The sequence below is a fragment of the Rhinolophus ferrumequinum genome, chromosome 5, assembly GCF_004115265.2.
Source record: "Rhinolophus ferrumequinum isolate MPI-CBG mRhiFer1 chromosome 5, mRhiFer1_v1.p, whole genome shotgun sequence".
NCBI lineage: Eukaryota > Metazoa > Chordata > Mammalia > Chiroptera > Rhinolophidae > Rhinolophus > Rhinolophus ferrumequinum.
Window position 1 is genome coordinate 31,136,243 of NC_046288.1, and position 25,519 is coordinate 31,161,761.

Below are 25,519 nucleotides of genomic sequence, written 5' to 3' on the forward strand. Positions count from 1 at the left end.
GTCGCATCGCGGCCAATTGAGCTCACTTGCCTGGCAGACCAAGTGTCACAGGGAGGAGGACGACTTGTGACCCTCCAAGCTCTCCCCTGCACTCCAGCCGCAGCCCCGCCGCTTCTGCCCCGCAGGTGCGCTGGTTCCCTGGAGCCCCCGCCCGCCGCCCGCCGCCGGCCCGAGCGCCCGCAGGATCAGCTGAAGCTCGACGCCTGGAGGAGGATGGAGCCGCGCCGCACCTACTCGGTCCCCGCGCTGCTGCTCTGCCTGGGTAAGCCCCCGGCCGCCGCCGGAGAGGAGACTATCGCGGCCCAAGTTTCATTTGTCACTTGACAATTGGGGAGTTTTCCACCCGGCTAAAGTGTACTCATTTAAAATAATGTCTCTTGTATGAGGCTCTGTCTTTCCCTCAAGCCGAGGGTGAAATGGCCTGGGGTCGGGGAGGCGGTAATCTGTATTAAAAATGTTTTTCATTGATAAATTAACTATTGGTATATATGTTATGCATGAATTAATATAGCTCCGTATTAGGAAAAATGAAAAGTTGAAAAGCATTTTTTTCTTCTTTTGTAAATTTGCCATTCTAGAAATCCAAAGGCAGGGATGCACTGTTAACATTTCAAGTTGTGTTCTTTTTTGTTGGGGGAGAGGGTTGGGCAGCAGGCTGGAGACTAGAACCACGCATAGGAGAGCATTTGGACAGAAATGCTTTCCCTCTTGTCTATCCCTCAGTTTTCTATAAGTTTCTGGGGGCGCTGGCGCGTGGGCGCTAGGCTTGCTGGAGGTCCAGACGCCACAGAATGAAATGCTGTTCCTGCGTACCTGGAGCGGGCGGGATGTGGCCAGGTCGTGGCGATCCTCACTGCCCTTGGACCCCAACACCTGCCGCTTCCGGTTTCCCCGCAGCCCGCGCAGCCGGAGGCTGGCTGGTCAGGAGGTTTTCACTAGCTCCTCTGGCTGCTCACAGCACCCCATAGCCTGTTTATCGCTGAGTGTACTTTAATGCCTGTCTCCCTTTTGAGATGATTTAGTGCTTCTGTACAGAAAAAAAAAAAGAAAAGAAAAAGAAAAGCCTTATGAAACCTTCCTAGTTTGAAAAAAAAATCGCTTCTCCCTAATTCCTTAAACTTCAAGAGGAATTGGAGCTGTTTATGAAGATTTAAATAAGGAAATAAAACCTGCCAGTCTCACGTTCTTTCTGGAGTTGCAATGAGGCGAATTCCCCTAATTACCTATCGATGCAGAATGTGACAGTTAAACTATTATTTCGACACGCCTTATCTCAGGTTTGGCGTAACGAAATGCATGCTGTGCGTAGTGGAACTCTTGTCTAAATTCAGGAAAGTAAGTGTAAACTGAATCTGTGTTTTCTACCAAGACTGTGCTAAGAATGACTTACTAGAAGATTCTCGGTAAATAACGTGGCTTTGCTATCTTTGTTTTGAAGCCTCTGTGAAAAGAATAAAATTAGAAAGGTGACGGTTTTCCTAGAGTTAGAAATTAACCTAGAGGTCGGAACTGGCTGAGCGCTTCCCCCACCCCCACCTCTCCTGTAAGGTTGCATCTGAACAATGCAAGTGTCTGTTCTGAGACACTCATTGAATATTCTAATTTGAGACAGCAAGAGTCTATGAATAACCTTGTTACTACCTATCTAATGTGTGTTGTGTGTGTTTTTGTTGTCATGAAAGTGCTTAACTCCTTTATTGCATTACTTAATTATAGTTCACCTATTTCATCAGCTGCCAAGCCCATTTCCAAATGAGCTAGGTCAGTTTCTGTTTTCCCAGTTTGTTTAGATTTGTCTCTGCCACTAGGAAAGTTCCTGTTTGAAGTTCTATATCACATCTTTCTACTCTATGCAGGTATGCAAGTCCAATAGTCTTATCTAAAGCACATGGAAAAAAGGCAAGGCCATCTGTTATTTCTGAAATTGCCTATTTTCCCCCAAATAAAAGATTACCTAGAAATGCTTTTCCCAAATGACTATCCTTCAAAAGAAGAAGTTTATTTTAGATTTCAGCAGACATTTTATCATTGCTTTTTTGGAATTTATATGTATTTATGACTGTGGAAAAATATAGACGACTTCAGTTCTATCTTCTGCCTCCAACACATGCAGATTTAAAGTGCTACATACACACACAATTATTTGGTGACTTTTAAATTTCATAAATATTTGATATTTATGTTCTTACTTTAGATATTGGGAAACTGTGACCGAAGGTCCCCTAGAAAAGCAGGCCTAAACGAAGAAAGTTCACACCTGAATGAATGTACAGATACTCACTAGCACTTTTAGCTTACTGAACATAAGTAAAAGGGTTGAGATACCCCAAACTAGACAACGTATTTCTAAATAATCTACAATTTCAGAACTGAATTATCTTTTCTAATTTTGTGATTGTTACAGAGTGAAGAGGAGACATTTTTAACTTGAGTTCAGAGGAGACATTTTTAACTTGAGTTCAGCAATTCATGTTTAGGGGCTCTTAATGTAAATATCAAACATTTTTATGGCTAGCCAAATGGGTTTTTGAGCATGTTCCTGAATGACATCTCCAAGATAACTTGTCCTTACTTCATTGCACAGTAACAGAGAATTAGGCAGAATAAACATTCTTTCTTGAAAATATGAGAAGCACGGATTTCAGTGAGACACTGGCTCGCCTCTGATCTTTTCTGTTGACTCTGAGAGTTTATGAGGTGCCTGAGTGTTACCTGACATGATACATTATAGGCAGAAAACATGATGACAGGACTCTTCTGTCTCGATTTTGACCTAGGTACTCTAGTTGCCTTCCGCATCATCTTGTCATATGAGCAACGTGGGTAATTGGTTCGGCACTGGGGTCCAAATCCATCAGTTGGGAAAGGAAATAAGAGTTACCAAATGCCTACGGTGAGCCAACCATGTTGTATGTTAGATGCTTTACACAAATCATCTCATATACTCTTTAAAATAAATGTATGAGATAGATATAATCAGCTCAGTTTGACAAATGAAGAAACAAAGGCTCAGTGAAGTCAAATACCTTACAAGGACTTTGAGTAAATGGCAAGATCATTCTGGAGCATTGTGTAAGGAGCCAGAGGAGGGTCTCAGGGTTATCTGGAGCTTACTAAAAACAAAGAAGTGTGGTCTAGGGGCTGCCCCTCTGCTTAGAATCTGTTATGGGAACAGACATATGTACAAAAATGGTATCTTTACGGTATTGCTCAAAATTAGGCACAGAAAAGATATGACTGTTTTCTTAAGCTGTGTTAAAATATGTTAAATTTGTACTTAACATATATTTACCATTTTTAATCCACACAGTCCCCAGGAAATTACTTTTATTATGAAGCAATCATTGATATCCCTTGACTGAGCCTTTCTTTCTATATTTGTCTAGATGAATATTAAGTACAGCAATCAAGAAGGATACATATGCCCTTTTTATTTCCTGTATTCTTTTTATATTATTGTGAATTGAATATAGTATCGATAAGGGACTAAGTTGGAATCTACAGTATGTTTCCATTAACAGTGAGAAAATAAACATACTACCTTGGTTTTAAAAAAAATAGTAGTATATAATACTCACATCGTCACTTTGGAAAATTGAAGTTGAATGTCTTCTGTCCATTTTTGCCCAAGAATCTCCTATTTCCTGGCTGTCACCCCAAAGATGCAAATGCCATGTAAGAAATCCTCTTCAAAGAGACTATAAATGAAGGTGTGGTTTCCTCATCTGTAAGTCTACACTTTACGCAATTTATCTAATTAACATGGCTGTAACTGCTGTAATATTTCTTCGGAAGACAATGGGAAGACTCCCCAAAGCTATAATGGGCAAGATCCTGGGGAGGAGCACCCTGACAGCCATTACCTTGGTATGGCAACTGTGGAAGCTTTGGAAAAATAAAGTAATGAAACAGATTCAATGTCCTCTGGGGATGCCATTTATGTAAGACTGGATGTCTAGCTACAGGGCAAATAAAGGTTCAGTGAGATTTTAGGTTAAAATAATGATTTACTTATCTAGGACACTACATATCTATAATACACAAGACAATTTGATAATTGTCCAGAAAAAAAAATGTTAACCCTTAAGTTCTTAGGACAAAAATCCTGAATTTCAAATTTGAGGCATTAAAGTGGGTTAAATACAAATCCTCTTGAAAATCCACAGGATAAGAGGAAGACTCCCATATACTATATCACATACAAATTTACATATGTCAAACTTTATAGTTTTGAATCAAGAGACACATGTAGTGTATAGAACAAGGTTTCACCCCCATTTCTTTCATTTAATGCTTTCAGAAAGATTTATTCCTCTATGATCTCAGTTTTCTTATCTGTAAAATGGAAATCACAATAGCTATGCTATTAGGTTATTGCACATGGATTTAACAAATAGGATATAAGAAAATAGTAAACAACACTTTAAAAATTAAGCTGTTATCATTATCATGTGCTTTCTTACTTATTCAATCCTTATGATAATAAATATTATCATTCCCATATTATAAGTGAGGAAATAGACTTAAAAAGAAGTGAGTTACCCATCGTGTTTGAACTTGATACACCCCCTGCTGTGGAAGCCCCCGACTCACAATTCACTATGTAGTAAAAGTTCGAGTCATCCTTTAAGATTGAAGAGAAGTGTGAAGCCTTCTCTGGTAACTCTCTCTACCGTTCTCCCACCACTCAAAACAATGTGCAGCCTGCTCCCACATCCTTGTACCTCTCCCATTCCTCTGGGTTCTGGCCTTTTCACATCACACTATAAGTGTGTACCTAGTTCTGCCTCTCTTTACTGGTGTTGTACTGATCTTTTATCATTCATATTGTGCTAGACTAATATTAGACACTCAATGTTTGTTGGATGGATGATTGGTTAATACTTTAGAGTTCTCACCACTGTGTATTTACTCAACCAGCTGATTTTGAAAATGTGCTTGAGAAGCAAAATACTTTGATACTAAGAAATAATTTTCGAAAATTTAATTTTGTTGTTTCTGATAAAGTCTAATAATTGTTTTTCCCTCTTTTTTCCATGTCTCTTCATGTAGACTGTATTTACTGATGGTATGCTTAACAACATACAAGCCTATTCTAAATTACACACACTGTGTGTGTGTGTGTGTGAGCACACGTATGTGTGTGTGCGTGCATGTCTGTGTGTGTGAGGAGAGAGGGGGATAGGGAGAGGGAGAGGGAGGGAGGGAGAGGGGTGAGGGGGGGAGAGAGAGAGAGAGAGAGAGAGAGAGAGAGGAGAGAGAGAGAGAGAGAGCATGAGCAGTGATATGATTGAATGATGGATAGTCAGTAACAGAAAAAGAAATATTGTTTTAGAAATGAAAGGAACCTTAGAGTAATCTAATCTAAATTCCATCTCCCTCTCCACCCCACCCCACTCCTAGGTCTCTGTTTGCAGAGATAAGAAAACTCCGCTGCCGGGAAATAAAATGAGTATCTGAGCTAGAACGAGGCTCCATAGCTCATGGGTCTAATGCAGGGTTTTTCAGACTTGGCTCTATTTACATTATGGGCTGGGTAATTCTTGGTTGTGCGCTGTCCTATGTATTGCAGGGTATTTAGCAGCACCCCCTGGTCTCTACCCACTAGATGTCAGTAGCACCCTGCCCCCTCCAGTTTTGACAACCAAAAATGTTTCCAGATATTGCCAAATGTCCCTGCTTGACAAAATTATTCAAGGTTGAGAACCACTAGCGTAAGGTGTTTTCCATTGCTATAACACTTTGCCACTCATAATTCACCAAGACAAACAAAATTAATATTAATGGTAAGCCGGATGCAAATATAAAACCAATTCTAGTTGTTTAAAAAAATCAACTTAGCAATTTTTATTGCTTGTTTTAACACCGTTTGTCCTGAATAATGATAAATCTTATTTATGATGGAGTCACTCATATTTTCTTCTTCTATCATTGCCTTGCTGACCACCCCCCGCTTCCTTTTATAGAAGTTCTGATCTCTTGGCTCTCACAACACTGAATTTCCTTTTTTCTCCAATTTTCTTGGCCATTTCTATTCACTCCTTATCACCTGTTTCCCAAAATTCTATTATTTTTCCATTACTATTGCCCTTGAAATATTTGAATGGCTCCTATGGCTTTAAAAGTCATAGTTCTTCATATGACTTTCAAATAGACTCCATCAACTCTATTCTTATTTTATTACTTAAGATCTGTATTCCCAAGTGCCTCAGAAATATAAATAGATGATATATGAACTACAAAACCAAACCCCTTTACTCATTATGTCCTCCCTTCATGGCTACCAGCTCCAAGTGCCATCACAAACCTGCTGCTCTGCCTTCCTTGGTATTTTCTAGCCAAAAACTTGGCATCATCTATGAATTCTTTCCTTTCCTCTTCAGTCCCAAAAGTCTAGCCCCATTAACTCCATATAGTACAGGGCTATATCTCTTGCATCAATTTTCTTTTCAGCATCTTGTTCAATATCTTCCATATAGGAAAACCTCAATAGATATTTATTGGACAAATACCATTTGAGACACGTAGTTACTAAAAGTAAGTATGGGCTCAGCTGCTCTCCATCTTTTCTATTCATTGGGTGTAACTAAGTCCTTCCCAACGTAGCATCATCATACTACAGATGTATATGTGCTTTGCATTGAAGTTGAGGTCTCAAATATTAACTCAAAACCTGCTTTTACAAGATAAAATTTCTCAGCAACTTCCAATGTGCTAGTTGCATTATACAGATTCTCTGAATGAAAAGTAATTAGCTTTTAGGCTTTTAAAATTACCTTTCATGTAATCATTTTCTCCTATTTTTGTGTTTTTGATGCTCACTGATTAAAATTCTATCCTTTTGTAAATTCGTTTTTGGCAATAGGCCTCTATAAAGAATGCATAAAATGAGAGTCATTATGCTTCTAAAAATGCCATTAAATACTCAAAGCTTCAGGCCACAATATGACCATAATGAAAAGAAGGCAAATGGCAAACACTCATAATCCAAACTCTTGTCCCTTTAGGAGATTTTTCTTTTCAAACAATAATATAATAGTAATTTAAATTTCTGAATTGGATCTATAGGGATAGGTGTGAGAAGCAAGCTGGAAGGGAGTGAAGATAAAAAAAGTTATTTAAAAAACCCTCCTATATAACATCTTGAAGAAAAACATGTTTTTCCTATAGAACATTCGAAATAATACTTTAAAAATGAATCTTTGGCTTTTAGTGGACACAAGTCCCATATTTAGAGCTCTTAGCCACAAAATTCCAAAAACTCAAATTAACATAAGTTGTACCTTTTACATAAGAGTTCACATGCATTCTCCCTCATTATGAGAACACTTCCATTTTGAACAAGACATACATCTTTAATTGCATTTTTAGGGTAAAATAAACTATACCCTTATATTTTGACTCATTGATTCTTGATTTGAATAGCTTTAAGTATATATTGTCTGATAACTGAAATATATGAGCACTTAGAAGTATGACTTAGAAATTACTATCAAAATTAAAGAGTATAATGCCTATGAATTGAAAAACATGACCTATTAAATTGTTTTGCTTTGTTTTTTTGCCACTTGACAAGTAATATCCTATGGCTATCTTTTTAAACTCAAAATTAAAAGGAATAACTTATTTGTAAACTCTTATTATACTAACCTCTGGTTCCCTCCTATTTTATCTCAAATAGTTATAGTTGGTTTTTACATTTAGTTTTTAATGATGCTTCGTTGTAAGGCTAACATTGAAAAACTGTAGGAAGAGAACAATTGCTAGTAGAAGGCAAGGTTTTATATATAAATGTATATTATTCTATGAAAAGTAGGGTGTTATTAGAAAATACTGACAGTAGTTCTTTTGAGCATCTAATGTAATAAAGAATTTATAGTTATTTTAATCAAGGGGAAGCAAGACTTTATCTAATAGTGGATTTTAATTTAAAACAAAAGGTACCTGGAAATGATAAAGGCATATTCACTCCTTGAAAGTATACAAGACCTAACAAGCCTACTATGTTACGGACAAATCCTAAAATTATAGACTGTCATGGAAGAGGTAGAAAACTAACAGTCCACGAGTAGATTGGCATGTGACCTCAGCAAAAGTGTGAACAAAGCGGATTTTGCTACCTGTTTGGGCTGGGCAAATGCCGTGATTCATTATGAGTTTGCTGTTCTAGTCTAAATATTACAAAAGGTTAAATTAGGAAAATAATTTGCATTCCTTTTACTCTGTAACCTATTTCATTTTATTTTGGGTCATTTTTATGAAGAGCCATTTTATCCTTGAGAATTGCAGTTGCTATTGCTGTCTCAGCTTGGTCAGCCAGTCACCAAGTCCCTGCCTCCTTCTTGATGAGCACTTCAGTGTGGCCATAAAAAAGCAAAGTCAGAAGAAACCATGTGCAATAAGAAAGACATTTTGTACATTTGGCATGCCTCCTAACTATTGGGCAAGTACTTCTTAGTGCTCCAGGGCCCACAACATTTAGTGCTACCCCCATTCGGGTGATGGTATTCAACTTCTCCCACGCGTGCGGTCCCCACTATTGTACAAGGGTGTAGGCTCGGCCCTGACTCACAGGGTAGAGGTGATTTGTATCCTGTGAGTCACCAGCACCACTTCCTGTTGGCACATTTGAGATTTCACTGAAACAGTCTCTGAAAGGTGAAGGGAGAGAGATGAATAGGTGAGCTCCAGATTCCTAAAACCCATTTGGAAATTTCACAGAAATAATGGCCTCTAAATGGATTTTGATTATCATAGTAGCAGTAATGAAATAGAAGTTCCAACTGCCAATTTTAGAGATCATTTATCCCCATCACCTTGCACAGAGTTCCTTCTATCTTAGTTACCAATGTAAAGCTTGCCACCAGATCTGTTTTCTGACATACTGACACTACTCAAAATCTTTATTTTGGTATCAGAGTAAGTTATTTTCTTAGCAGGGACCCATGGTCAAGGATCAAAAACTGAAATATAATATTTGCAGTTGAATCAGAGAGAGTTGGTTATGTTCAAAAACATTATATAAAGTCATGAAATACTGAAAGAGTAAAGAAATATATGGATATAACTTTAGCATCAATTATTTCTTTGTACGACTTTAAAATAGTGAGTAGTGATTCTTAAAAGTGACAGGGTAGTAGATATCAGAATCTTCCATGGTGGATTCTTTCAGTCTTTTGATCACCTCCACTTACTTCTCTACCTCAGTTTGCAAGGTTCTGGGGCAGGGGCGAGGTGAAAGGAAGCTTGAAAACCACTGTTTTAAAGCAATAGAGCTATGCAGATGAATACATGATTTAGAACCAATTTTGCTATCTTATTGGCTGCATACATCCATGGTGGAACTGCAGTCTAAAGATGTTCATTTGAGAGATGCATTTAAAATTATTTACAATTTCATCTGCAAAATATCCGGATGTTGGATTAATGTAGCAAGTCTCACAGAAACCATCCTGACTGATGGACTATGTCCAAGGGAGCGTCACAGGTAAGGAGAGCCCAGTTTTTGTGGAGGCACACCCTGCACTGAACATTCTTTAATTCTCAAAGACAAACATTTCACCTCTGGCCCGACCAAATGGAATAGTTTCCAACAGTGGAAAAACTAACAACTACTAAACACCTCAAAAAAAAAAAAACAAAAACAAAAACAAAAAAAACTTAGAAGCAAAACACCCAATCAATTAGCTGGATTCTAAAATAGTCATCAGTTGCAGTTATAAGCAATTCCAAACAGGAAAGGCTAGTTTCCGATTTCTGCAAAAGATAAAGAAATGAGCTTCAAATGTGCATTTGTACAATGGACCTGACTGGCCCTTTCATGGTGGGACAATTGCTAATGTCTCCTCCAAAGCGCTCCTCAGTTGAAGCAGGGAGGAATAGGAATATCTAGGATGTGAAAACACACATATAGAGCTCCAATTTGTGTTAAGCAGACTGTATACATTAAAAGGTTTAATTCTTCAGTCGTGAAAGTGCATGGTAAAATTATATTGAGATATAGAACAAAATTGGCTTGATGAGAATCTAGCTCATTCTCCATGAAAAGCTATATAGACAAAATCATCTTTTTCCGTCTTTGTTCAACTGGTAATGAAATCTAAACTTTAGCCATTCTTTGCCGTTTAAGAAAGATTTTCCTATGAGTAATTGAAGCACATTAATATTGTAGAAGTATGGAGTGGGGAGAAGATAGTTCTAAACTTTTCAAAAAGTATTTTCAAATCCTTAAAAGATGCTATTGATGTTAAGACACATTTCTAACTCTTTTATGGTCATTAGATAATTGGTCTTCGACAAATCATTTAATGTAACTGCACTGAGGTTGTTTGGGGTTAATAACTACTTCACGAGATTGTTTTAACTGTCGAGTTTGAAACTATGAAATTACATAGTTATGCTGATGCATAGTTTTTAGTACCCAAAGAGTATGCAATTTGCTTAACAGATACATGCCTTCTCTTATTGAGAAAATATATGGTAAAGTCCTTTATTACATGGATAAATCATCCTTGGAAGTACCAAATTACAGAGATGTACAATCTTGTTACAGACCAGTAGAGGGCACTACCCACATACGCGTATACTGCTAACACTAGAGGCTAGATGTTGCGTATCAAGCAACATTTATGGGAGTTTCTGGTATGTTAGACATTTCAGAAAATATCATTTCATTTACTTATCCCCAAAACTCTGTAAGGGAGGGAAAATAAATCACACAGTTCAAGTTTTCTCCCAGGATTCCCTTTCCACCATACTTTGTTGTCTCCCTTTGAGGTTAAACAATCTGCTTCCATTATACTTACCCTCTTTTGTTCCGTGTCATGTCACTATATTCTAGTATTTCTTATTGTCTGTTTCCAAATTCCGTAATGTGGCCCATTAACAACAATTCTATGTACCCTTAGGAAAGTTACTTAAACTCTTAATGTCTCTGTTTTTGCATATGTCTAATGGCAACAATAATACCTTCCTCAAGAGTGATGGAGAATATTAAATGAGATAATATAAGTAAGGAGAATAGAACTATGCCTGCATATAGTATGCATTCAAGAAATGGTAACTGCTGCCAATATATTACTACTACCATTTGTATTTATATAACAACTACTCATGTACTGGAAAGAGTGGTTGAAGTACAAATACCTGACTCTTAAACAGAAGAGGCTAATCTTTCTTTAGTAAACATCCGTGCAATTAAAAGCATTCTTCTTACACTTTCTATGCAATTCAGAGACTACTTGAGTCATTCCGGTGCCTGTTTTCCAACATTTATCTTTTCAGGGGAGACACATGATGAAACACTTTGTTCAAACTCTTTCTGGGCTGACAGAAACTGCATTCTAGAGCTCAGTGTGGTTCATCTTGCATGTGTGTTCTTTCCTGTATTAGATAAGATATATGAGTATTCTGAATTGGCTTAGATTACATTTTACAATGCGAAGAGTAACTAAATCAACAACAAATGTATCTTAGGTTGAGAGTCCTGTTTAATTGTTACCATAAATAGAACTTAATTCTTATTTGAAGGCTTCTTTTATGATAGGGCTTCACTTTGGAGCGTTACTCTGAACATCTTGGAGTGAAACAGTGCAAACCATACGATTTTCCCATTGCAAAGGTTAGAAATCAGACTTCAAAATCAGGTGTTTGAAAAGGTTCCTGTGAAATGTTTAAAGCAGATTAAATCTATAACTAACTATGAATGTAATGCCAAGGCTTTTTTTTTTCTCCCTCGGACAGAAGAGCTGGGGGTTCATTTATTTTTCAGTTATATGGCTGTTTCCATGAATTATTTTTTTATGGTTTTGATGGGTCAAATTCTTGAAGTAATTAAAATGACTCTATAAATACTGCAGTTATGTGGAAATTTGATTAAGGTTTCTTTCCTTGAAACATTAATTACATACTTAATTTTCTCCATAAATAGGTTTTCATCTTCTCCAAGCAGTTCTCAGTACAACTGTGATTCCTTCCTGCATCCCAGGAGAATCCGAAGATAACTGCACAGCTTTAGGTAAGTCCAACTTTGTCAACGTTGCATCAAAGGATTACACATTTTTAACAGAAATGTGAACTTAAAGACTGTAAATATGTGATGGGAAAAAAAGGGGGGATAGCCCCTGTGTTAATAAAAGAAATTTTAAACCCCCTTATGAACTAGTGATTTAGAAAATTTACATAAAAAAATAATTGGGGGGAGAGGGACTGGGCATCCAGTTTTATGGAGAGATTTGATTTTAAAGAGATAGGGAAAAATCAGATTCCCTATGGCCGTTACACAGAGCTTGCTGTGAAACCATTGTTAGAGGTTAGATTCCAGGCAAAACAGGAAAACTTGTACAGAATAGATAATCAATGTATTTTTGTTGTTATTTTTCATAAAAGGAACAAATTATATCCTTTTTTTTTTTTTTTTTTTACAGCATTCATTCAGAAACGTTTATGGAGTACGCAATACGTGCAAACATGGTGCTTAGGTATAGGGATACAAAGATAAATGACGCACAGTCTCTTTCCCTCAAGGAACTCAGAGGACTTTGATATCATTCAAGAGAGATCTGCTTTGTATTTCATCAAGGGTTATTGAATCATTGATCCAACGGTTATCCTGAGCTATTGAGTCAAGTTTTATGCTAAGGAATCAGGATATTTTCCATAACTTCACTTTCTCTCTTATTATCCTTCATCATTGGACTCTGGAGGTTTGGTCTGCTGCCCTCCCTCTTTTTTTTTTGTTTTTTTTTTTTTGTTTGTTATTTGAACAAGATTATTGCAATCAAGATGCTATTTTTTCATTATTTCATAAGCATTTTTCACATTTTAGTATATAGATTGCAATACTATTTCTAACAAAGTTCCTGTTTTCATTGTTGTTATTGCCTAACTGAGGTATTTGTACCTCAGGGTTTGTCTAGCTCATGTTCAGGTCGCATTGTTAGTGATGGTGGGAGGCTTTGACTGATTTCTTTGATGATAACATCAAAATTTTGGGAATGCACACCAAAACAAGGCTTACATGCTTAAAAGCCACTGTAGAATTAAGCTATCTTTAATGAATTAATAGATTCAGCTTACAGTTGCTTTTGGAATAATGAATTTCAGAATATTTTGAGATTTGAAAAAAATTGGACAAACTTTGGATAACTGAATAACTGTGGAGGGTAATGATTTTTGTGTGTGTCTAAAACTTAAACGTTGTCTTTTGAGAATGAAATCCCTGGTTTGTCTAATTTAGTCTGTTCAACATTTTTCCTTGGGGGTCAGGTGTTTGTTTATGGTCTGGGGACTGTAATAACTAGAGTGACGTCCTACTCCTGAAAATGTTCCTTGAGTGATTCGTGCCTACCTGCTTTGTTACAGTAGATCAGTGGTTACTATTATGAAAGGATGATTAAGGCTTCAAAGAAGGCAATAGAATATATTCAACTTTCCATTTCCTTCACAGTTCGGACAGACAGCAGTCCACGTGTGGCTCAAATGTCAATAACAAAGTGTAGCTCTGACATGAATGGCTACTGTTTGCATGGACAGTGCATGTACCTGGTGGACATGGATAAAAATTACTGCAGGTAATATCCCCTGAACAAACAAGCAAACAAAAACCAGGTTGTTTCAAATGTATATTTCTTTTTCTATTTTTCATTTTTAAAGTTACTCCATATTTTCATGGGCAGTTTATATGTACTATGAGCATGCAATTTATATGTACTATTAAAAACTTTAATAAGTGGGGTTTTTTTTAATTAGAGAACAAATAGTAGATATCAAACTACACAGATACTTCAGGGTTACAGATTGACGAGGGCTTCAGATGCCTCTCTCTCACACTTGCCACATTTGCAGCTCAACTTTTAATCTTTTCACTGGACTTAATGTATCAGCCATTATTTTAGGCATTGATTCCACTGTTACAGGCAAAAAGCATCTCCAACCTACAAAACTTACGAAACATTATTCTAGATTGGCAGTCACTCTGGTAGCTGAACTAGACTGTCACTGTCATACCACAATTCAGCTTAGGAGCTATGTGGAGCTCTTTTTATTGATGTTGGCCCAGTTCTAGGTCAGAAATTTATAAACTTTTGTCAACCATGTAGATTTCTTGCATTATAGTGTGAGATTAGTTCTTACAAAATTAATTCGTAATCATAATTTCTTCTTAAGATAATTAATCTTTCTCTTGCATTTTCCTTTAGGTGTGAAGTGGGTTACGCTGGTGTCCGATGTGAGCATTTCTTTTTATCCGTCCAGCAACCCTTGAGCAAAGAATATGTGGCTTTGACTGTGATTCTTATTATGTTGTTTCTTCTCATGGTTGCTAGTTCCATATACTACTTCTGCAGATGGTAAGCCAGGTTTTTTTTTTTATATATACTCTGCTAGTATAAATTACTTTTATACAATACAGATTTACAAACTTGGCAAAAATATGGACAAAGTACTATTTAAAGGGATAAGATAGAATCTGCATTAATAACATTCATAAAGAAGTTTTATTGGTAGAACATCTGGATTTAATTTTATTATTAGCTGTTACTTATTACCTATGTGACCTTATGCAAGTCAAACTTGTAGTATCAGTTCTTTCCTCTATAAAATACAGATAGAAATCCTTATCCTACATTAATTGCAGAACTGTTTTTAGTGTTGAATATGACAATTCATGTGAAAGCACACCATAAGCCATGAAGCCAATGTTATACTTAAGCACTTGTATTTAATTTATTAGGTATTTCATAAAACGCAGCCTAGCAAATTGATAACCTCAGAGATTAGGATCTTAAAATTTAAGGCAGACTAGCAGAAATGAGTTTCCAAACAATTATAAAAGCTTACTTTTAAAAAATGCTTCATGTCAGTTCCCTAAAACAGTCATACTCCATCCTCATGTACAATAAAATACTGTTAGGGTTAGGGCTAGGATATGGGAACCGTGTGAATTACTTAACAACAGCTGCCTTTAAAATGTCTCCATGAACCTTTCTTATTTTGGAACTGGTACAAATTGTTCAATGTAGATCTGAATGAATTTCATTTTATTTTACTTTTGCTGAAAGTAATGCACTTCTACTTTTGAAAGTCTAAAAGTGTGCTACTTTTATAAGATTAAATTTATTTTGTCCAGGTTTGATTCTAAGTATTCATCAAATAATAATGCCTTCCTTGCTAGTTATGATCACAGCTGAATATGATTTTATCTGAAATACACCAGAAGGTCTTTGACTGCAATCTTTCCCTTTATAAAGATAGGGAAAATGAGACCTAGAGAAGGAAATAGACATGCTCCAGCTCATCTAGTTGACAAGTGGCAGAATTAGGGCTAAGCAAAGGCTTTTTAATTGTATTCTTCCACTGCATAAACATTATGCAGTTTCCTCAAGACTACATGCTTCATTCCAAAATGGGTAAAAATGAACTCAAAATATTAGGAAGATAGCTTGAATTAATGAGTAAATGAATGAAGATTCTGAATTGTGATGGATTTATGAATCCTAGCTGGGAGAACTTGGCCAGGTTATGTAACCTACTTGTACTTCACTTTCTTCATCTATGAAATGAAGATGATAATTGTAAATATAAGGATAAGATAAATAATGAGTTACAGCACTTAGAATATTGTCAGTCATTTAGTTAGTGCCTGATAAATACTATTATTTTAAGTTTTATTGGTGATAGCATTATATCAGTATGATGGGTAGAATGTAATAATATGTGATAATCAAGATACTAGTTCCTTAGTAGGAATGTAGGTAGGAAGTAAAGAAAGGAAGGGATGGAGTAAGGGAAAGAGGATAGAGATAGAGATAGAGATGACAGAGATAGAGATAAGAGAGAGGGAGAGAGTGAGGGAGACAGAGAAAAAGAGAGAGAAAAGGAAGGGAAGGGAAGAAAGAAAGAAAGGAAAAAAAAACACAAAGAAGCCAGGCTTAAATGTGGTCACATGCTCTCCTGGAGTTTTACAATTTACACGATCATGTTAAAGCCTCTGAGAAGTCCTTTAACTGTGTTTCACCATTTCCTCCCCAAATTGACCACATAACGCTACCCCTTTCTTCTCCTATTCCCCTATTGTCCTACCTAAACCTATTCACCTTTGTCATTTTGGAAAAACTATACAGATGCACCTTGTGAATCCATATATTTGTTCCTTTTGTTAACATACTTTGTTCTTATTACTGTTAACTACAAGACTAACAGTTTCATTTCTGAATATTTCTAGGTACAGAAATCGAAGAAGTAAAGCATCAAAGAAGGAATATGAAAGGGTGACCTCAGGGGATCTGGCATTGCCACGGGTCTGAATGGTGCCATCAAGCTTACGGTCCGGGATGCACAGCATGCTTGTTTATGTTAATATTCCTATTTTATTAATAATATTTATGTTGGGTCATGTGTTAAGACAATGGTATGTTTTTAATATACTGGGAAAAGTGTTTATTTTTGTTTTATTTTTGACTATTTGTATAATGTACACAAACTATTTAATATAGAAAGAAAATCGATATTTTTGTAAGAAATCACTTCCTGGGCTAAATGCTTTATTGAAAGCTTCAAAGCTTATTTGCCTGCTGCACAATGCTTATGAGTAAATAATCCCCAGTTCAATGCTCAGGAAGTATCCACAAATGACAGATTTGTGTAAGCCTAAATATATGGTCAAATCAATTTAATATTTTTCTACTCCTCAAATCAGTGATAACTGGTTTGACTATATCATAGTTCGAAGTATGAGTTGACACCACTGTGTCATGTATTAAAAAAGTGATACAATGGGCACTGAGAGAAGCAAATATGAATCATGTGCTACATATCACACATTTGAAACAAACTAAACTGAGAGCCATGTTCCCTCCAGGCCCATCCTCAGCGATAACACTACGTTTCTCTGCCTGGAGGGGAAGTGGACAATTTCCTATTCCAACCCACAAATCCTGTGGATGCTAGCTAGTGACTAGTCTAACAGATTCTCCTGAAGTAGAATGAATTGAGAACTTAATTTTATACCATCTTTTATGCAAATGGTAGATATTTTATAGTGTCACAATGTGTTGTGTTTTTTTGGTACAACATTTATGTGGCATAACTGTTGCTCACGAGACAACTAAAAAAAATCGACACTTAAAGTCAAAATTTGTGCTTCTTTTTAAAAGTATTTATTTGCATAGGGACTTTGCTGAAGAAATTTTACGATTAAATCATAGTCCAAAATTTGATGGACTAAACATTAAAGACAATAGCTCTCTGCATTGTCTAAAGACAGAAATATAGTTCTATACAACAGTTTTACCTTAAAATAATGCAGTAAGTAGCTTCTTCTAGAATATACAACTGTGTATGTAAAATTATATCCTGCTTCAGTAAGTGGGGAAAATAAGAAATAATAAGTCATAATATATTTTCCAAATTCATTTGAAAGCTTTTAAAGTCCAGAAATTTAACCACGCCTTCCTATGAAGACTAAGATGAAACCAGGGCCCTGCCTTCTGTCTTTTGTTTATTTTTTTGAGAGAAACTAAGGTTTCTCCTCTGCTCAGAGCCTGTGGTCTCAGTGAGTTAATAAGGGCACTTGCCAACTGCATTAGGAGCCACAGCTGTCACCACCTTGAGATCTCAGGGGAGACTGCCTCACTGAATGCTACATCTTTGGATGGAATCGCTCAGGATGACACGCCTGGTCAGGAAGGGTCTATTCTTTTTCCACCTTTCTTCCTGACGCGTGCTAGGGCAACAAAGAGAAAATAAGCGATGGTTGACCTCCGAAGTGCCAGGTGCCAGGACTTGCCTCCATATAGTGTATCCCTGTGTTATATACCCTGGTGCAGTCACATGATTCTCATCCAAAGTCCTGTGTGTGTGTGTGTGTGTGTGTAATGTATATTCTTGTACAAACATATGTACACATGAGCTCAATCAATCATAGAATTATAGTCATTTGGTGCTCTATCAACAATATATAAAACTTAAAAACAAGATAAATAAAAATAAAATCAAATTCCGTGAGATCTAAAAGGATAGTTCTGTTTTCCATTTAATAGAGTTGAAGTCAAATGTGCTGTGTAAGAACACATTTTAAATACTATAAATATTGACATCTACTGTATATAAACAAATTCTGCCTATTTTAAGGGATCTTGATTGTTTCAAAGAAAATGTATTGACTAACCAAGAAATCAGCTTCAATTCATTTATTTTATTTACAAAAGGGAGTCATATTGGTTTACTTCAAGCATCTCAATTCACATTACATAGCTAATTGTATGTAGCTGGGGTGGATTTAATCTGTATTTAAGAATGTTTAAAAAAACTAACCCCTGTAAAAGTTAAATATTTACAAATGCATATTAAATAATAAAAAGGTATGACCCAGATTGCTTTTCATAATGAAAGTAAGTCAAATGAGGATAATGCTAAGCAAACATAAAAAAACGATTGCAATCAGCTCATGTTTCCTACAAACAATGGAAAGATTTGGTCTCAGTCTATCTTCTTCATTTTATAGATTTCTCACTATATTTCTAGAAAGGTCTAACTGAGAACAAATTTAACATACTGAGAACAAATGCAAATCCAATGCATAAATGCATAATTTATGGCTTCCCATCAAGGCCACGCAATAACTTACTTGACACACTCCATAACCAAGGATGTAAAATTCTATGACTGATACTAAAGGTCTAACCTCAAAATTGAGATTTATGTAATTAATATGGTGAATGTTATAATATAGTAGAGCACTACTGTTCTTCTAGCCATGTTTTTGCTCTCATCTCTCTGCTTTTAAAAGTCAAAGCAATGGGAGAAATGGTGCACTGGTATGATTATATCTAACACAAACTTTTACTTTTTGTGTCCTTAAGGGTTAGCTAAAATCAATTGCTGTCAGGTAAATACACTTTCATGGAATGAATGAGTGATATTAACTTCTAATTTCTATTGATTTCAATAATACAGTTTTAAAAACTTATGTCTAATCCATTTTGTCATTTTTGTTGCAATATCTGTTCTGTACACTTTTGGAAAAATGTGTTTCATTTGTTGCCCAATATTTTCAGTTTTTTTGTCCTACTTTTATTCATATGGGAAGAGGGGGAGTAACAATTTGTATAAACAGTGTACTGGAGCACATTTTAATATTTTAATTTAAGAGTAATTTTATCTAAAACATCTCTTATTCAAATTGGATGTTAAATATGAGATAATGTATTTTTCTCTTTGCTTTTTTTGCACTCTGTAATTGCACTTTTTAAGTTTAAAGAGCCATTTTGGTATACAGTTTATATTACATATTAAAGATGCTATGGGACATAAAATTGTATTGCATACAGTTTAAAGTAACTTATTTGATAATGAAATTTATCAGAGTACTGAATTGTATCAATTTGTTTGTGTTCAATATCAGCTTTGATAATTGTGTACCTTAAGATATTGAAGGAGAATATACTTTACAAGATACTATTAATGTTTATTTATTTTTGTTGGTAACTGGGGAAAAAAGCACAATTGAAAAATAAAAATGCATTAAGCCATGCATAAAAAAGCTTCACTGATAGAGTCTCTTTTTATTTTTTTCCATAATTCACTAAAGAGTTTAAAAGCAGTGACAGGACTACAATGTGTTTAAAGACATATAGCCTCAGTTTGGGAAAGTATTATATAACTTTATCACATTTTATGGCCTACCATAGTAAAGAATTTCTTTGAAATTGATTACAAAATTCTAGGTGTTAGTATTTTTTAAAAGAATATATTAAAAGAGTATTTAGAAAGTATTTCTAAAAGGAATAGATATCCTACCAACATATGGTGCCAAAAAAAAATGTATACACGTTTTAAGAAAGGAAAACTGTTTTAAAATTTTAATACTCAATCTATACCAATAACAAAAGATGAGTACAAGTCCCATTTGACTTCTGCAATTACAAGCGGTGCTCAAAGTGGTTCCCATCAGTGTCCAAACACTTCTGATTACGACAAACTACTACTAGAGCAATGTTGACCAAAGTGTCCACTTGTATACAATTTTTTGGCACCCTCTGTTTTAATATATATATGTATATACATATATATATATGTGTGTGTGTGTGTATATATATATATATATATATATATATATATATATATATATGAAACTTTCGAAAGGACACATCTGCTGGAAGCATGTCTCATGATTTCGTCAGCTTCTCCCAACCAAGTGGCTTGGCTTCCCCAGGCTTTCAGAGACAGAAACCACTAAGTTTCTAAGTCCCTTAGAAACCACTGGTCCCTCTGAACCACTGGCTTCCTTGGTGCATGCATCAACATATAGAGTGCTGTATCTATTTATCATCTCCTTGGCCCTTTTCATTAGCCTGAGGATAGGACAGGGAGACATAGCTATGACCATTTTACAGAGAGGTAAAGTAATTTGTCTAGAGTCAGTGATAGTAAAAGCTGGAGCTCGCATGAGAAATAAGGTCTTCCGATCCCCAATTCCATCGTCATTCTGGCCATGTCAGAGGCAGAATGACCATCATATGGAGTTAATCTGAAATCTAGTTTAGAGTTCTCTTGGGTTAAACAAAAATTTTTGTAAAATGAAATTCTTGGGATCTCACAGAATCATCAGCTTACCCTGTTCAAAGTCTGAGAACCCAGAGGGTAAGAAAAGAACTCTTTGAAAGACATTTCCCACTTGGCTTCCAGGGTATCACACTCACCTGATTTTCCAACTGCTTCTCAGTCTCATGCTGGATCTTTCTTAATATCTCCCATCCTACACCACTGATTTGTAAATGCTGGACAGCCTCCAGATCTCAATTTTGGAACATTTTTCTCTATATACCCACTCCCCACTTTATTTCATACAGTCTTATACCTTTAGTTGCCGTGTATACACTGGTTACTGCCAGCTTAGATACTTCTGCTGAGTTTAAGCCTTCATTATTCAACTACTTATCTAATATCACTGGGATAACTATAAGACATTCATAGGTAACATGTTCAATAACTGATATCCCCCTGAAAAGTTGTTTCTTCTACAATGTTCCCACATCAATTAAATTCAATGTCATCCTTTTTATAACTCAGGCCAAAAACCTGGTGTCATCCTCTGGGAGATGCTAAATGATACATTTTAAGTGATTTCAGAGAGAATTACCCTATTTTTTTTTTTTAATAACAATGACAGAAGTGGCTATTTTTGAAGAGATTATGTAGGAAAAAAAAATTCCAGGAAACCAGTCAGAATATCACAATTTTCAAAAGGGGGAAATTACAGGCACTGAATTTGACTTTAATCAACTCTAGGTTATATTTTACCCCAAATGATCACAAAACATTATAAAACATAAGTGCTATTCATTACGTTCCAACGTGAATTCATTAAGAAGGAGACATAAAACATGGAGACCTTAAATATCCTGTATGATTACCAGCTAATGGCACCCATCATATGAAACCAAGCACAGATGCTCCATTCAGTTTATCTGAATATCAGAACTATTTGGTAAAAGTCTTCCAAAAATTTCATGTGCACCTGAAGTACAAAGTACCTATCAAGAAAATAAGCACAGCTTAGGCTCATTTAATGCAGATATTTTGAATGGAGCCATTACATGCTAAATAGATGGTGGCCAAGTGACAGGATAGAAAACTTTGGATAAGGGCTTGATTACATTCACTGGGTATATAGGAAATATACATAATAAGTACAACCAGTGGAATGGTGACTTTTCCAATCAAACTGTCAGAAGGGAGCAATGAATACCTATTTCCAATTCAACTTGAAATATATGTCAAGTTCCTGGCCCTCAACTTGCTATTTAGAACAATTGACATTCTGAAAAAAATGATAAAAATCAATACTTTATGAATTAGTCTACTAATATTTATTGAACACCTTTATTAAAAAATCTATTAATATACAAGGGGCTGTAAAGTATTCAAAAAAAAGTATAAAATATACTGTAGATGTCAAGAAACTTAGAAGAGGAATTTGAAGTTCTGGGGACATTTAAAGAACAATACAAGACTTAAGTAGTTAGGATTCTTTGATCTTTATGGAACAGAAACAATTCTGGCTTAAGAAGAAATTTGTAGGAAGACGGGGGTAGGGGGTTAGATAGAATTAATGGAAAAGCCAAAGAACCAGGGAAGTTTTAGTGATTTAGTTAGCAGTGTGCTACTTCCAGAAGGTGAACTCCCACCATTTTTAGCTCTTAGGTGCCTGTGGTCTAGGGACACAGCATCTGATTGCCTAGCTGCGATCGTGAGCTAGCCTCTTGGCTAGAACCGCAGTACATTATGGTTGAGAAGCCACTAAATTTGTACTTAATTGAAGAAAGTTGTCCCCCAAAGGAAAACCAGAGTGCTATTACCAGAGGAAGAATAGATGAATTCTGAACAGACATAGAGAAGTCCACCATATATACCAAATAGTATCAGATCAAACAATTTAGAGAAAGGTGCCATTAAAGCAGAAGCTTTTATTAAAGGGGTGGGAGTTTAACTGGACCTTGGAAAATTGACAGGACTTTGATAAGCAAAGGAAGGACTGTAAGACATTTCAAATGAAAGAAGAATCAACAAAAACACTAGAAAATCATGGCATGTTTAAAGAACATCATCGAGACCATCCTGACAGTAGCACAGGACCTCTATTTGGGAATAGTTAAGACTTTAGTTTGAAGGATCTTCAAAGCCATACTGGGAAGATAAACTTTACATTAGGGGGTTATAGGGAATCATTTGAAGCTTTCGATCAGGGGAGTGACACCATCAAGCAGAACAGTGGTAAGCAGAATAATGCCTCCCTCCTCCTCGTCCTCCAAAGATGTCCATCTCTTAATCTCTGGAATCTGTAAATATGTTATCTTATATGCCAAAAGGGACATTGCAGATGTGATTAAGGTTACAGACCTTGAGGTGGGGAGATGATTCTGGCTTAGCCAAGTAGACCCAGTCTAATTACATAAACCCTTAAAAGCAGGGTGCTCTTCCCAGCTGTGGTCAGAGAGCTGTGCTCTGAGAAGGATCTCACCCACAGTTGCTGACTCTGAAGACAAAGGAAAGGGGCCACAAACCAAGAAATGCAGGTGGCTTATAGTGGTTTAAAAAGTCAAGGAAATAATTACTCCCCTATGGCACTCAGAAAAAAATGTCGCCCTGCTGATACCTTGATATTTACCCAGGGTCGACACCTTAATTTTAGCCCAGTGCGGCCTATGTTGGACTCTTGATCTACAAGTCTGTAAGATAATAAATTCTATTTTTCTAACTCACTAAATTTATAGTCATTTGTTACAGCAGTAGTAGAAATCAAATACAGTTGGTGTTTTGGAAAGATTGAAATGACATTCTTTGAGAAGACTGATTGAGAGAAAGAGGCTGGAGGCAGAGAGACCAGTTAATGAAGTGTTGTAATGACCTAGATGTAAATTGAAGAAAGCTTAGGCCAAGATTATGTCTGGAAGAACAAAGAGTAGGAGAAAAATTTTAGACACACCACAGAGGGAAAACCAAAAGTGCTTAATGATTGAATATGAGAAATGAGAGAAAGTGAAGTCAGAAAGTATTAAGTTGGGGAAAAGTAAACTAATCTAACTTAAATATGTTGAATCTAAGATAACAGCAGGATATATATATATATATATATATATATATATATACACACACACACACACACACACACACACACACACACACACACCGTGTTTCCCTGAAAATAAGACCTAGCCGGACAATCAGCTTTAATGAGTTTTTTGGAGCAAAAATTAATATAAGACCTGGTATTATATTACATTATATTATATAACAAAGACCCGGTCTTATTTTACTATAAGTAAAATAAGTAAAATAAGACCGGGTCTTATATTAATTTTTGCTCCAAAAGACGCTTTAGAGCTGATTGGCTAGCTCTTATTTTCGTGGAAACACAAATGTATTTGTGTTTAGATATAAAATGTATTTGACAATACCTCAAAGTTATATATACTGTTTTATAACTTACAAAACACTTTCATATCTATTAACTCTTTGTTTAAATGCATTCTCTCTGAAATGGAAGGTAGAGATTAATAATTATTACCTAGAAGAGAATATAGTTTCCAGAAATGTTGTGGTTTGCTCTGAGTCACAAAGCAAGTAAAGTCACGGACCTTATACACCATTCCAAGTTCCCTGAGTCCCAGGCCAAATTTCCACCCACTTAGAGCTGCCTCTCAGTGTGGAGCTTGGCTTTCTAGTCTAAGATAAAGATGTAATGGTAAGAAGTCCCATCACAAAAACTAACTGATGCCACAGAAACATTTCAAGTTAAATACTTCAAAAGAGGGAGGGTAAATGAAAAATGCCAAGGAAATCAATGATTGACTCCAAGGAAATGTTTTTACCCAAGGAACTGATAAAAAGAAAGGAGCCAGTGAAGGCAAAAGAAATGGTTAAATATTTCATTCATTTATTCATTCCTTTCTTCCTTCCTTCCTTCATTCATGCATTCATTCAACAATTATTAAGGCCACATTAAAGATTTTGGCTTGTTAAGAGCAACAACACACCACCAACAACCATTTCCTCCCTCCTCAGCACCTTTTGCAGGAGCTGCTACTCAACAGCTACAACAAGGAACTTAATTTTTAATCTTTTTGTTCCTCTCTCTGGCTCCCAGACACACTTCAAATGAGGGGATTTGGATTGTCAGCTCAGATAACCAGCAAGGCCCTAATTTGTGTCCAATTCTGGGAGGAAAAAGATCTATTTTAAAAGAAGAGGAAAGAAAGAGGGATATCCATGGGCAAGGTAGCTTTTCAAAGTTTCAGATAATAGAATATATGACACATGCTTTTTTTTTTATCCCTTTATCCAAGTATGTTTGACATAACGTTTGAGGTTTGTATTTGAGGATCCAGCATTTCACAGATTTTCTTTTTTCCTATGCTTATAATTTTCCCTGCAATGCCTGTAATTCACTTAGCTGCCAAGTAGTTTATGGTATGGGATCACCCGAATATAAATGAATAGTCTAAAACATAGATGTAGAATATTTTCAAATTGTGCACTTACATCTATAAAAATTAACATGATAAAACATTAAACATAAATATTAGTGATTTAATAGAAGTTTTTATTTTCTATTTTTTAAAATTGGTATAATTATCTACCCTAACTTCTAGGATTGTGGTGAGAATTACATGGGCTTATGTACCCAATGGACGTTTGGTACATGTGTGTAACCTTCTCTTCTACCAAAAGAAAGACTGTTCTCAGAAGCAAGGCTAACCAGGAAGACAGACCCATGCAATCTGTCTCATTTACCTCAGTCTGATTAGAAATGTGCTACTGCCAGGATAACAATGGAGTTGGTATTTGACACTACTATCAGAAGATATGCAAGGAAGTTGAACAAAAGCAGCAGTGAATTCAGTGCTGTCTTGGATTCCATTTCTCATCAACAGTGCTTTCCCCCAAAAAGATCTTTGCAGTTATGAATCCATAATAACTTGTCAGACTTTGTCCAGGTGGAGCTAAACTAAAAAACAAA

The 25,519-nt window shown here is 35.9% G+C and overlaps 1 protein-coding gene across 2 annotated transcripts; it reads left to right on the forward strand.

Annotated features, from left to right (window-relative positions):
- EREG (epiregulin) lies at nt 1-25,248 on the forward strand. 2 transcript variants are annotated; one of them, XM_033105266.1, is made up of 6 exons: nt 1-262; nt 11,930-12,016; nt 13,448-13,571; nt 14,199-14,348; nt 16,223-16,324; nt 25,152-25,248. In XM_033105266.1, exons 1-5 carry the CDS (start codon nt 214-216, stop codon nt 16,302-16,304), a joined length of 492 nt encoding a protein of 163 aa, XP_032961157.1. In that variant the 5' UTR covers nt 1-213; the 3' UTR covers nt 16,305-16,324; nt 25,152-25,248. The 2 variants fall into 2 exon arrangements, with proteins under 2 accessions (XP_032961157.1, XP_032961156.1); XM_033105265.1 differs by lacking the exon at nt 25,152-25,248 and having other exon boundaries at nt 16,223-19,521.
- Nucleotides 25,249-25,519: the final 271 nt, after the last annotated feature.